At 51.9% G+C, this 11,148-nt stretch overlaps 1 protein-coding gene across 2 annotated transcripts; it reads right to left on the reverse strand.

The window, feature by feature from the left end:
• Positions 1-323: 323 nt before the first annotated feature.
• nfil3-5 (nuclear factor, interleukin 3 regulated, member 5) lies at positions 324-11,148 on the reverse strand. 2 transcript variants are annotated; one of them, XM_056587066.1, is made up of 2 exons: positions 10,903-11,148; positions 324-5,158 (listed from the first exon to the last, which is right to left on the reverse strand). In XM_056587066.1, exon 2 carries the CDS (start codon positions 4,620-4,622, stop codon positions 2,721-2,723), a length of 1,902 nt encoding a protein of 633 aa, XP_056443041.1. In that variant the 5' UTR covers positions 4,623-5,158; positions 10,903-11,148; the 3' UTR covers positions 324-2,720. The 2 variants fall into 2 exon arrangements, with proteins under 2 accessions (XP_056443041.1, XP_056443042.1); XM_056587067.1 differs by lacking the exon at positions 10,903-11,148 and adding an exon at positions 7,745-7,926.

Raw genomic sequence — 11,148 nt, forward strand, 5'->3', positions numbered from 1 at the left:
ACCAGGGTAGAGGGAGGTCCCAGCGCGGTGAGAGAGAACGAAACAAAAGAGCGACGGCGAGAAAGTAAAGTACGCACCGCTGCGGTCCTCTCTGCGGAATGTCACCTTGCTCTCGTTTACGGGCGTCTGCCGGGGCTCTCTCTTGTGAAGGGCTGTGTGCGGTTAACCAACGAAAAGCTAAATAGATTAACACACGGGGTTTCGTATGACTGTACTACAATATCTCGTTGTGTTTGACCTTTGGGCCGACATGCAGTGCCTCTCAAAAGCGCACACCCCGCCCTTGAGAGGTGATGCACGGAGACGCATTGCTTATAACACCATCTGCAACACATAATGATACACTAAACTCCATAAATATCTATCGTGTCTATTACCTTGTGTACACGTTGGTTTAGGAGCTGGCGAACCGTCATTCTGTCTCTAATAGACATTACAGAACGACCGGTATTTGATTTAAATCCCAAGGCAACTGCCTGTCTGCCCAGCCCATCATGTAATAACAGTGCAGCTGAGTGGAGAGATGTAGGTCAGCCTTCTCTTCTCATAACGTCTGAGCAGCGCGCGCCTAACCGCACCACACCCTTGGCACTGGATCTGATCATCATTACATCGTTACAGGCTTACATCTGCTGATTTAATAGCTTTAACCTGTTAGGGAGACATCGTATAGGCGTGGAGGCATGCTGATCTTTCCTTTGTATTGCTGGTTTAGATTTTATTATGGCATAATTGTAGGCTTTTACTGTGTTTGGAGGCTGTAGTTTCAGGTTTGGCTTGCGTTACATTTGAAGGATGTAATAATTATTATAATTACATGTAATTGCAAGTATTTTAAGTGTACGTATTTATTTATTCATAATCAAACTTTAATGAAAAACAGCGTCACAAATACAAGGAACCAAATGTTCAAGAAAACGCATCACAAATTTTATTTTATTTTTCCACAATCAAAAATGAATGCTCATCATCTTAACCATCGTCCATATCCACATATGAAGAATCGTGAATCATGACCACTTATGGGTAAAAAAACATTTTTCAATGTTTTCCATTTTTTATGAAGACATTTGGCAAAAAACACGGAATACGATAACAGCACAGAGTACAGATAGTAAACAGACTCGGTGGTCTGAAGGGACAATTTACAACGAAGAGCATCGGGGCCGTGACCACAGTGACAGAAAAACACACAAGAACACAACCAGGTAAATAAAAATACAAAACAATAGTATAATAAAATAACAGAAGGGCTGGAAATCTTTACATTTATACATTGAGAGCCAGAGGCAGGCACCAGGAAGTCATCCAATAATAACAAAGTAACTGTATTCTCGACTGCATATACTGTAGTTTAAACTCAGTGCACATGTGGCCCGCTGGCCGATTCTCCTGTACAGGGGACAACAGATCGAAAAGAGGCACGTCATAAGAGAAAGAAAGAGCAGCTTTTGCAATTATAGTGTGTTTCAACTATTCCGAAGAATTAAAAAAAAGTGTTCTCTGTTGTCTACCGGGGGGCGGGTTGGGGATTGTCTGGAACCGTTTGTGCTTGTCAGGCGTACTAAACGAATAGTGTTTGACCGCACCGTCGCGACTGATATGTAAATTAGTTTGCTAAATAGGGATGCAGTCATAGCGCTGGTCCCTGCCATGTCACCATGTTGTGAACACCGCGGGGTCTAGGCGTGGGGTATCGCCCCGGCCCAGAGCGCGGCTCCGGCCCGTCAATGCTACCGAGAGACCCGGAGCGGAGCTCTGAAGTGGGACCGGGAAGTGCATCCGTCAGGCTGGCTGTCCGACCGCAGCAGGACCGTTGATATGGAGAAGTGGTGGTGCTGGTTTTTATATTTTCTCATGTTTTATTTTAAAAGCTTCGTCTCATACAGAAAACCTTTGAGGCATGTTTTAAAAAAAAAAAAAAAAACGAAAGTTCAACTGTACAACTGACTCGTTTACGATATCAAACCGATCTTTTTTTTTATTTCTGAGTCTACGACATCCAACAACTTGGCTTTTTTTTTTCATCTCCGATTTTTTCATTTTTTTCTTCTTAAAATAGAATCAATATATGCAAATGCGTATCTCACAGTAATATACAATCCAAGTGCTTGAGAATTTAAGAGGTTATCTGTGCAGCAGAAATGACATCGAAGACTGAAATGGGAAGATGGGTAAACAAGGAGGTGTGTAGGAGAGACTTCTTTGGTTCATGGGAAGTTCCCATAGTGCCATGGGAGACATACTGGTTCTTCAGAGTCTAATCAGTTACACCTGAGCCCCCAACAGATTCAACATCTTGTCTCTCCGTGTGTGTGTGTGTGTGTGTGAGTGTGAGTGAGTGTGTGTGTGTCTGTGTGTAGTTTTCCAGGACAGCTGTGTCTGATGCATGGTTTTGTTTTTTGAACGTTCAGTGTAACCATGAATGGAGAAGAATGAAGAGATGAGAAGAGGTAGGAAAAAGTGAGTGAGTGAGGGAGCATGTGACTCATTGAAACCAGAGTCTGCTGAATCACCTCCATTGTTCTCCGCGGAGATCTCTGGCGTCGGTCCGGCGTGTCTTATTGGCTAAGAAGAACACGTGCCCCTCCCTCCCCAGAGGAGCGGCTGCAGCTGTAGTGGCGGTGCTTGAGGACACGAGTGTGGTGCATCATGGGAAAACGCAGTGGCTACGACTCTGATTAAGTCCGTGTTCAGAGCTGCGACCCTCGGCGCGGTCCCTACTCCCGCCGGCTCTTGCTCTTCTTCCCGCCGCTCGGCCCCGTCGTCTTCAGCTCCCCCAGCTCGCCGCCGGTCTGCATCTCGTCGTCGTCCTCCGCCGGCGGCGGCGGCCGGGGCTCGCCGTCCGTCTCCCCGCCGGCCGCGGCCCCCTGCTGGCTGCTGGGCAGGGCGAGGTACGGGTGCTGGGGCAGGGTGGGGGCGGGCGAGGCCAGGGTGCAGGAGCCGATGGGGACCCCGTCCACCGGGGTCCTGGCGGCCGCCGCGTTGGACAGCGCTCGGTACTTGAGGCGGAGCTTGTGCGGCAGGGCGGTGCCCTTCTCCGCCTGGCCCTCGCCGGACTGACCGGCGGCGTCCCCGCCGGCCTTCTGGTGGACACCGGCCAGGTCAGAGGAAGAGGAGGAGGAGGAGGAGGACGAGGGGGGGGGGGACTCGTCGTCCGTGGAGCCCTCCTTGTCGGAGCTGCGGGGGTCCCCGTCGCTGGACGAGGTGTCCTTGGCCGAGGAGCTCTCCTGGTACCCCTGGAAGCCCTCCCTCCGGGGCCCGCCCTCGTAGGTGAGCACGGGGGGCTCCTCGTCCAGGGAGCCCTGGTGGTACACGCTGTGCTGGCGGAAGGCGGCCTTCCCCTCCTCGCTGTTGTGGAGCAGGGCGGGGGCGAAGGAGTCCAGGGGGGCCTCGGCGAGGGCGTGGCCGTGCTCCGGGCCCCGGCCGCCGTACCGCTCCTCACCGTGCTGGAGCTGTCCCACAGCGGACGGGTAGCTCTGCTGCTGCTGCTGCTCCATGTACTCGTCGTCGTCCTCGTCGTCGTCCTCGTAGCGCGGCGAGTCGGCGGTCTTGGTCCGCTCAAGCCGCTCCGCCACCTCGCTGATGCTCTCCCCGGAGGCCCTGAAGGGCGCGGGGGGGCGGGCGGGGAGGGGCTGCTGCTCCGGCCTCAGGCCGTCCACGGGGTAGGACCCGCTGCTGGACCGGTACAGGATCACGCTCCTCTGGGCCGGGTGGGCCTGGGGGGCCGGGCTGGGGGCCTCGGGGTGGGGCTGGGGCTCCTGTGGTTGGGGGTGGTGGTGCTGGTGGAGGTGGTGCTGGTGCTGGTGGTGGTAGTCCATGGAGTAGTCCTCCTGGGCGTCCTGTGGGTGGGGGGCCGCCGTCTGGGCGCCGTGGCCGCCGTGGTACACCTCGCCGGGCATCTCGCTGGGGTACTCCAGGGGCCCCTCCATGGCCAGGGGCTCCCTCTTGATGTCGTAGCCCATGGGCTCGGGGCTGTCCCGGGACGAGCCGTCCGACATGTCGGACAGGGAGCCGCGCGGGGAGTACTTGGGGAGCTGGGCGTGGCGCTCGCCCCGGCCCGACTGCTCCGTCTCCGAGGAGTCCGAGTTCAGCATCACCTGGGACGCGCTGGAGTAGCCGCTGCTGGGCAGGTAGGACCCCCCCCCCGGGGCCAGCCCCCCGGAGCCCGCCCCGACGGCGGCGGCGGCCACGGCGGCGGCCGTGGCAGACACCTGCTGGCTCTTCTCCATGTAGGCGGCCGTGCTGATGAGGCCGAAGCGCAGCTTGAGCTGCAGCAGCTCCGTCTTCAGCCGCACGTTCTCCTCGTTCAGTGCCATCACGCGGTTCTCCAGCACCATGTCGTTCAGCCGGCGCTTCTCGCGGGAGCGCTTGGCCGCCTCGTTGTTCTTGCGGCGCTTCTCCCAGTAGGACGCGTCCTTCTTCTCGTCGGAGATGAACTCCCGCTTGCGCCGGGAGGCCAGGCTGGTCTTGGAGCTCTTGCTCTGGCGGCCGGAGCGCGAGCTGCCCCCGGGCGGCGGGGAGGGCAGGCTGTCGCTGTAGTTGGAGAAGGTGTCGTCGGCGTCCGGGTTGTTGTTGGCGCTGCCGCTGGACGGCAGGTTGAGCAGACCGAGGCTCTCCATGGTGGAGGACTAGAGGAGCTCTGGTGCCAGGGGAGGGGGGGGGGGGGGGGGGAGAAGGGAGCGAGTGGGGAGGGGTACGCTAACTGTTTGTTTTCCCGCCGGGACTCGACTTCTTCTAAGTTGCAGGATCTGCAAAGAACTCGGGGTGAGGTATTTGGGCGCCGCGGTGAGAGAACCTCATTTAGTTTCTTTTGTCCACAACCGATTGTGAATCTTCAGGTGTCGGTATTCTCTAAGAACATCAGAAACAGACGGATCTCCACAAAGATCTCGCACATTGGAATCGTGTCCAGGACTAGAAGAGGAACTGAGAGGTAGAGCCCTCAAAAGTTCTTTGCCTCAGAGTGATACGTCAAGCCTAAGTACGAGTGATTACAGGTTTGTCGGAGTCTTTCCTAATCGCCGCCGGGGTGTTGAATGTCGAGGCCAAGAGGTCTTCTTCGGGGGGGCCTCCCTCTGAATGTAGGCCAGCGCTTGTTTTCCAGGGTTTTCTACTTCCTCTGCTCTCCGTGTCAGAGCTGCTCGCTCACAGGGATCTGGTTGAGGAGAGAGAAGCAGAGAGAAAGTTTGGTTAGATTACAGAAAACTATAAAAAAGCATTGCACTCATCTTGCACCATACACAAACGTCACATTGTAACGCTTAACACTGAAAACCAGGTCGTTCGGTCAGGGCGTTCATCTCTGAAACGTAGCACACTTTGATGTTTCACTTTGTTCACATCAATTATGACATAACCAAGTCTTTTCTAGTGTGGCCATAAACATACTCATTCACATCACGGCTATTATCACAGGCTAGTCCACCTCCTCTGATGTATAGAATGTAGGTCAACAGTCCCCCACGACGGAGGGAGGGAGAGGAGGGGGGAGGGGGGGGTGTGTCTGGTGCTTTGGCAGCTAGGTGCAGAGTGGGCTTAGATTCAAAACAGGATTTAATGAAGGGTCTTTTTTTCCTTGCTGCTGCAGAGCTGTTGTGTAAGAGGCTGTCACAGTCACATAACAGGGTCTACAGCTGCCTGAACCTCCGGCAGCACGGCCACAGAGAGGGAAGCCGGGGCCTTCGATCGGACTGGTCCCCCCATCAAGGAGGACACACTCCAACCTCATTAGTATCTCTGTGGGAAGCAAAGGTCAACACCCTTCTTTTGAAGCACTACCAAAAGTTGGTAGGTTTATTCTTTCTAAACTTGACCTTGACTCGATTTTTTTTAAATTAGGAGTAGAGTAAACATTTGAGCCAGGCAGCAATGACGCCAATCTCTGCCAAACAAATCAGGTATTCCCTTTCTATTCTTCTGGAATGTTATTCGCCCCATACCACCACGATAAAAGATGAATGAATTATTGAGCGGCATTATGTGTCCCATTCATAACTCGAGCTGTGTAACAATCGACCCCCTGTAGTGAGGGGGGGGGGGGGGGGGGGGGTCTGATACTAACACCACGGCTGCAGTCTGATCCCCCAGCTGCTGCCACCATCGCCACTCTCATTGGGAAACTGTGACAACATGGCCAGGGTGACACAACCACCGCCACCACCCGCCACGCCACTTCCCCCCGTGTGGGTCGACGGGGGGGGGGGCAGAGCAGGAAGTCTTGCACAACCGACCTCGCCGCAACGCCAATAACAATGGATAGTAGCTCACACATCGCCAGGTTAGGTTATGTCACTAGCCCATTCCAGCCTGAATGGAGTGGAGATGTTAACAGAGGCATCGCCTGAGTGTTGTGGTGTAACATGGTGCTGCAGCCTTTTGTGAGGTATGGAGTCGTTTGTGCGTGTCTGTGTGCGTGTGTAGGCGTGTATATGTGTGTGTATTTGTGTATTAATGCCAGTCCGGTATACTGATATACGCACATAAGAAGTGGTACACAAAGAGATAATAGTGTGTGTGTGTGTGTGTGTGTGTGTGTGTGTGTGTGTGTGTGTGTGTGTGTGTGTGTGTGTGTGTGTGTGTGTGTGTGTGTGTGTGTGTGTGTGTGTGTGTGTGTGTGTGTGTGTGTGTGTGTGTGTGTGTTTGTGTATTAACGGCAGTCTTCTCAGTATTCTGATATACTCACATAAGCAGTGTTACCCACACACAGAGATAATGGTTATGAGAGTGTGTGTAATAATGTAGGTAATTATGTCAGCAGGTTACGATGTCTCGGTGGAGCTCTCCCTCTCTGTAACATTATAAAACACCTGAGGCCATATTCAGCCAGCTGGTTCAATATTGACCGTTGATACGGTTGACTGTAACTGCTTTGTTTACTTCCCTTTATGACAGGATGTTATTTCAGCTTGAATATTAAAAAGCTGGAATACAACCAATTAAACATTGAGCCTAACATAAAATAACCAACGTCTGTTTCTATAGCATTAGTATTTATTTATTTTTGATCAATAAAATCAAGTATTACAAAATACCAAAAGTAAAAATTCAAATTGAAAGTTGTACATGCTGCATGCATAGTGTGTTATTAAACGTAAAAGCTAGACGTTGCCTTGAATAAGATATGCGCTATCGCTCAGTGTTCTTCTTACACCACTCAGTCTAACATTCAATAAAGGTAGTACAATAAACAAGGTGCCACAAATACATCATACCGCCCAGCGAAAATACATCTGATCCCACGTGGCCCGTTAAAACAGCGTTCTATAAATACCCCCGCTGCCCCTATGATGCAACCCCTTCTCTTTGTGTCTGATTCTATCATAAGGCATCCCCTCAGGTCGATTCTGCCACTTCCCCAACACATGGCTTACGGTAAAGGGCTACCCGGCCCACCGGGAGGTCTCACCGGTCTGCTAACCGTGTCTGTACCGTGATTTACGAGCCATTACATAACAGCAGTTAGGAACCTCGCTCACGACCAATGACCTTGAGCTGTGAGCTTCCTGCGCTCAGCCGCGTGCGTTCTTCTCGCTGATCATCCTCTACACCTCTCGTTATGAATCCACCCGTTCCCCTCCGGTTATAGCACAACACCCTCACGGCGGTCGCAAAACATCAAACACGACTCCTCAGCAACAGACGATGTAAAAACAGCCCAACAACAATAGAGTATCGCAACACAAACAGGCAAGCCTCTCACACACGATCACACGAGCGTTCAGACACAAATGACTCTACAGACCTGGTGGCAAGCGAGTACGGCTCAGGGCGGACCTCACTACAGTCCGTTGCGTTCACAGAGCCACCAGCACAGGCTGAGCGCTCCGACAACAAAAGACCGGGGAATGGGAGGGAGCGGCGGGCGCATACGTCTGCGTGTCCCACTGACCTAGAAACAGCCTCGCAGTAAACACTCCTCCGTCTCTGACTGGGAGCCATGAAATAGGTCAGAGGGGCTGCGGGCCAGGGACAGACAGGGGGAGGGGAGGAAGGGGGGGGGGGGGGGGGGGGGGGGGGGGGGAGAGAGAGGGAGGGGGAGGGGGAGGGGGGAGAGAGAGGGGGAGACGGGGGCGGGGGCGAGGGGGGGGAGAAAGGGAGTTTTTAGAGTGCTCTCTAAAAATAGAGCCACCGAGAGGAGAGAATAAAAGGAATTAAAGCGAGGAGAGGAAGGGGGGAGGGGAGGAGGGGTACGGGGGTTAGGGGGGGGGGGGTCGCTGGAGGAATTTAGGTTAACGAGCAGCGGGGGGATTATGGGGGGAGGGGGGGGGGGGTGGGGGGGGGATTACGTCAACAACAAATATACTAAATGATCAAATAGGTAACAAAGGAGGCAGCGGCTGTGATAATGTGACCGCGGCCGTCCTCAGAGAAAGGACCGCCGCCGCCGCCACACAACGAGGAGCAGGAAGCTGAGCCTCGTGGCATGCCTCTGCTCCACGGAGAGGGGGGGGAGAGGGAGGGGGAGACTGCATTTACGTCATCGAACACACCCAGGGAGCTGCGGTCTAGCAGAGAGTAACACCGCCCCCCCCCCTCCCTCCCTCCTCCTCTCCCTTTCTCCCCCTCCCTTCCTCTCCCCCTCTCCCTCCCTCCCCCCCTCCCTCTCCCGAGGCTGCAGAGAGGAGCTGGCTGTTGCAGCACTTGACCTACATGCCGGCCGCCTCCTCCGGTCCTCGGGTAACACACGGTGACCACTACAACCGGGGACTCGTTAGGTAACGCAGGTACACACAGACACACACACACACACACACACACAGAGTCACACACCCGGTCGCTCCTTGTGTTATAACCCAGGAAGCGCCCTCTCCCTCCCCATTGGCTGTCGTCTGGCTGTAGGAATCCATTCGATAGATCTTGGAATGAGTATTCTGGGCCGCAGGCTGCTAAAGGATCCCTCATCACCGGTATAGCTGTGCAATGACTTCATGAGAGGTGAATAACACACTCCACTTCCCTCCCAGTGAATCACCCCCCCAGCACATGTAGAGAGGCCCAAGGCAGCCGGTTCCAACTGGCTGTGTTTGCGCTGTGTGTGTGTGTGTGTGTGTGTGTGTGTGTGTGTGTGTGTGTGTGTGTGTGTGTGTGTGTGTGTGTGTGTGTGTGTGTGTGTGTGTGTGTGTGTGTGTGTGTGGGGAGGGGTGTTTTTGTAAAGCCTGCAGAACCTGAGGCCGGCCACCAGACATTCCAGGTCATTCACTGATTCCTAGAAGCCGATTGCCGCGAGTGCTCATGATTCCAGTATGAGACGAATGCCTTCACACAAGCCTATCAGTAACATGTTGACTGTTAATTTACCAGACACATCATCGCATAGTCGACTTTACAGTAAAATAGTTCAGATGGGCCCTAATCCATGCTCAAAGAACATGTATTGTGCTTTCATGTTTGTGGTTTTTGCCATTAGGCTGCCAGTAATGTTGGCATCTTGATAATCTTGATACGTCATATTGTAATCAAAAGCCCTTAATAATCATCTTGTTAAACATGCTTATTGTGCATTTCTGCAATAAATAGTGGCACAGTTTAAGATGAGTTTATGTAAACCACATATAGGTGACTAGATTGCAGTATAGATGTTACAACCCCTTATTTTAGATTCATAACAATTATATTGTTATTTTTTTTCAACACACATGAAGGAAAATAACATGCACATCTATTCCTCAAGGTAAGTAAACAACTTCTAAGTATTAATTCTGCGTGAGTTATGTTCCGACCAAGGCTAAATTTAGGAGCCTCTTCAGGAAAGTGTTATTGAGTCTGAATGTCTTGAGTCTGAATGCCTTGGCCACCTGCCACTGCCCTGGTTTCTATCACCTGGCAAAGCGATGGTCAGCTTAAAATATCACAACATCCAGTGATACAACATTCGGTTTCAACATTCTGGTATTTTGTACCATCTATTAGTTGAATTGGCTTCTCGATTCCGTCCTTAGAAAATGACACTAAAATAATTATGTAAGTGGCTATAAAGTATTGGCTATAAACCTGGAAAACCTAAATATATCAGATATAGCTGCCTATATGCCAATATTAAACATCTTAACAAAGAAAGGCACAACTAGGATGTTATTATTATTATTATTATAGGCCTAGGCTTTAAAGCTGAGATTCAGGGTTAAAATGTAACTTAGATTCAGGTTTCAAATGTAACTAAGATTCATGTACAAATGTAACTAAGATTCAGGTACAAATGTAACTTAGATTCAGTGTATAAATGTAACCACGATTCAGGGTACAAATATACAAGTAACCTTGCATCTGACTTTATAACCTTTCAGGTCTGACTTCAAAAGGCGAACTCACCAAATGCACGTGCTGATACAGCAGCGCCCATCGAGTCGAGCCGATACCTAGTTTATCACGACACATTTCATCACGATACAGTCTATTACGACACAGTTGATCAGGACACAGTTTACCACGACAGTTTATTCCGATACGAGTCCACGACACAGTTAATCGCGATACAGTTTATCACGCTGCATGTCGACGACACCGGGCGTCCTCTTACCCAGGATGGAAACTACCTCACTTTGACATTGAGCACATTGAGAGGATGTCCGAATCGTTTGACTCCATGTTCCACCAGTAAACCGTATCCAAACCCGCACGATTGTCTGGTTTTAACATGTATAATATGTGTATTAGGATATGATAAGGTCAAAATGATGGAGAAAATGTGTGTTGGATTAAAATAAGGTTGAGGGTGAGGGGCGGCCGGTAGGGGGGCCGCATGGGAACAATGAGCCGGGCATCAGCGGTGCGCCGAGCATCAGCGGTGCGCCGAGCGGCTCTGGGCTCACATGGTCCGGGGTTTAAACCCACGAATCACACCAAACAGCCGGAGAGAAACAACCACACGTTCCGTTAATAGAAACAAAACGGTTCAAATACCTTCAGAAGGGACGTGTCTCCAAAAACGCAAAGACAAAAGCCGTCTGGTTCCACCGGCTGGGGTTCGCTCTGCGTTTCCTGTTCTCCAAATGACCAAAGTGCTCCTGTTCTGATCAGAGATCAGTAGTCGTTAGTGGCTCAACGTGTTTCTAGCCGGGTTCCGTTCCGATCCTCGGCTCTCCGTGTTGCTGCGCGGTGCTGCCTTGCTCCAGGTCCTCTCCGGTAGAATATGTGTTAGTAGGTCAA

This window comes from Gadus chalcogrammus, chromosome 3 (genome assembly GCF_026213295.1).
Source record: "Gadus chalcogrammus isolate NIFS_2021 chromosome 3, NIFS_Gcha_1.0, whole genome shotgun sequence".
In the NCBI taxonomy this organism is placed as follows: Eukaryota; Metazoa; Chordata; class Actinopteri; order Gadiformes; family Gadidae; genus Gadus; species Gadus chalcogrammus.

Excerpts from the sequence above, each read along its gene's own strand:
- nfil3-5 (XM_056587066.1), bottom strand. The coding sequence starts at position 4,622 with ATGGAGAGCCTCGGTCTGCTCAACCTGCCGTCCAGCGGCAGCGCCAAC.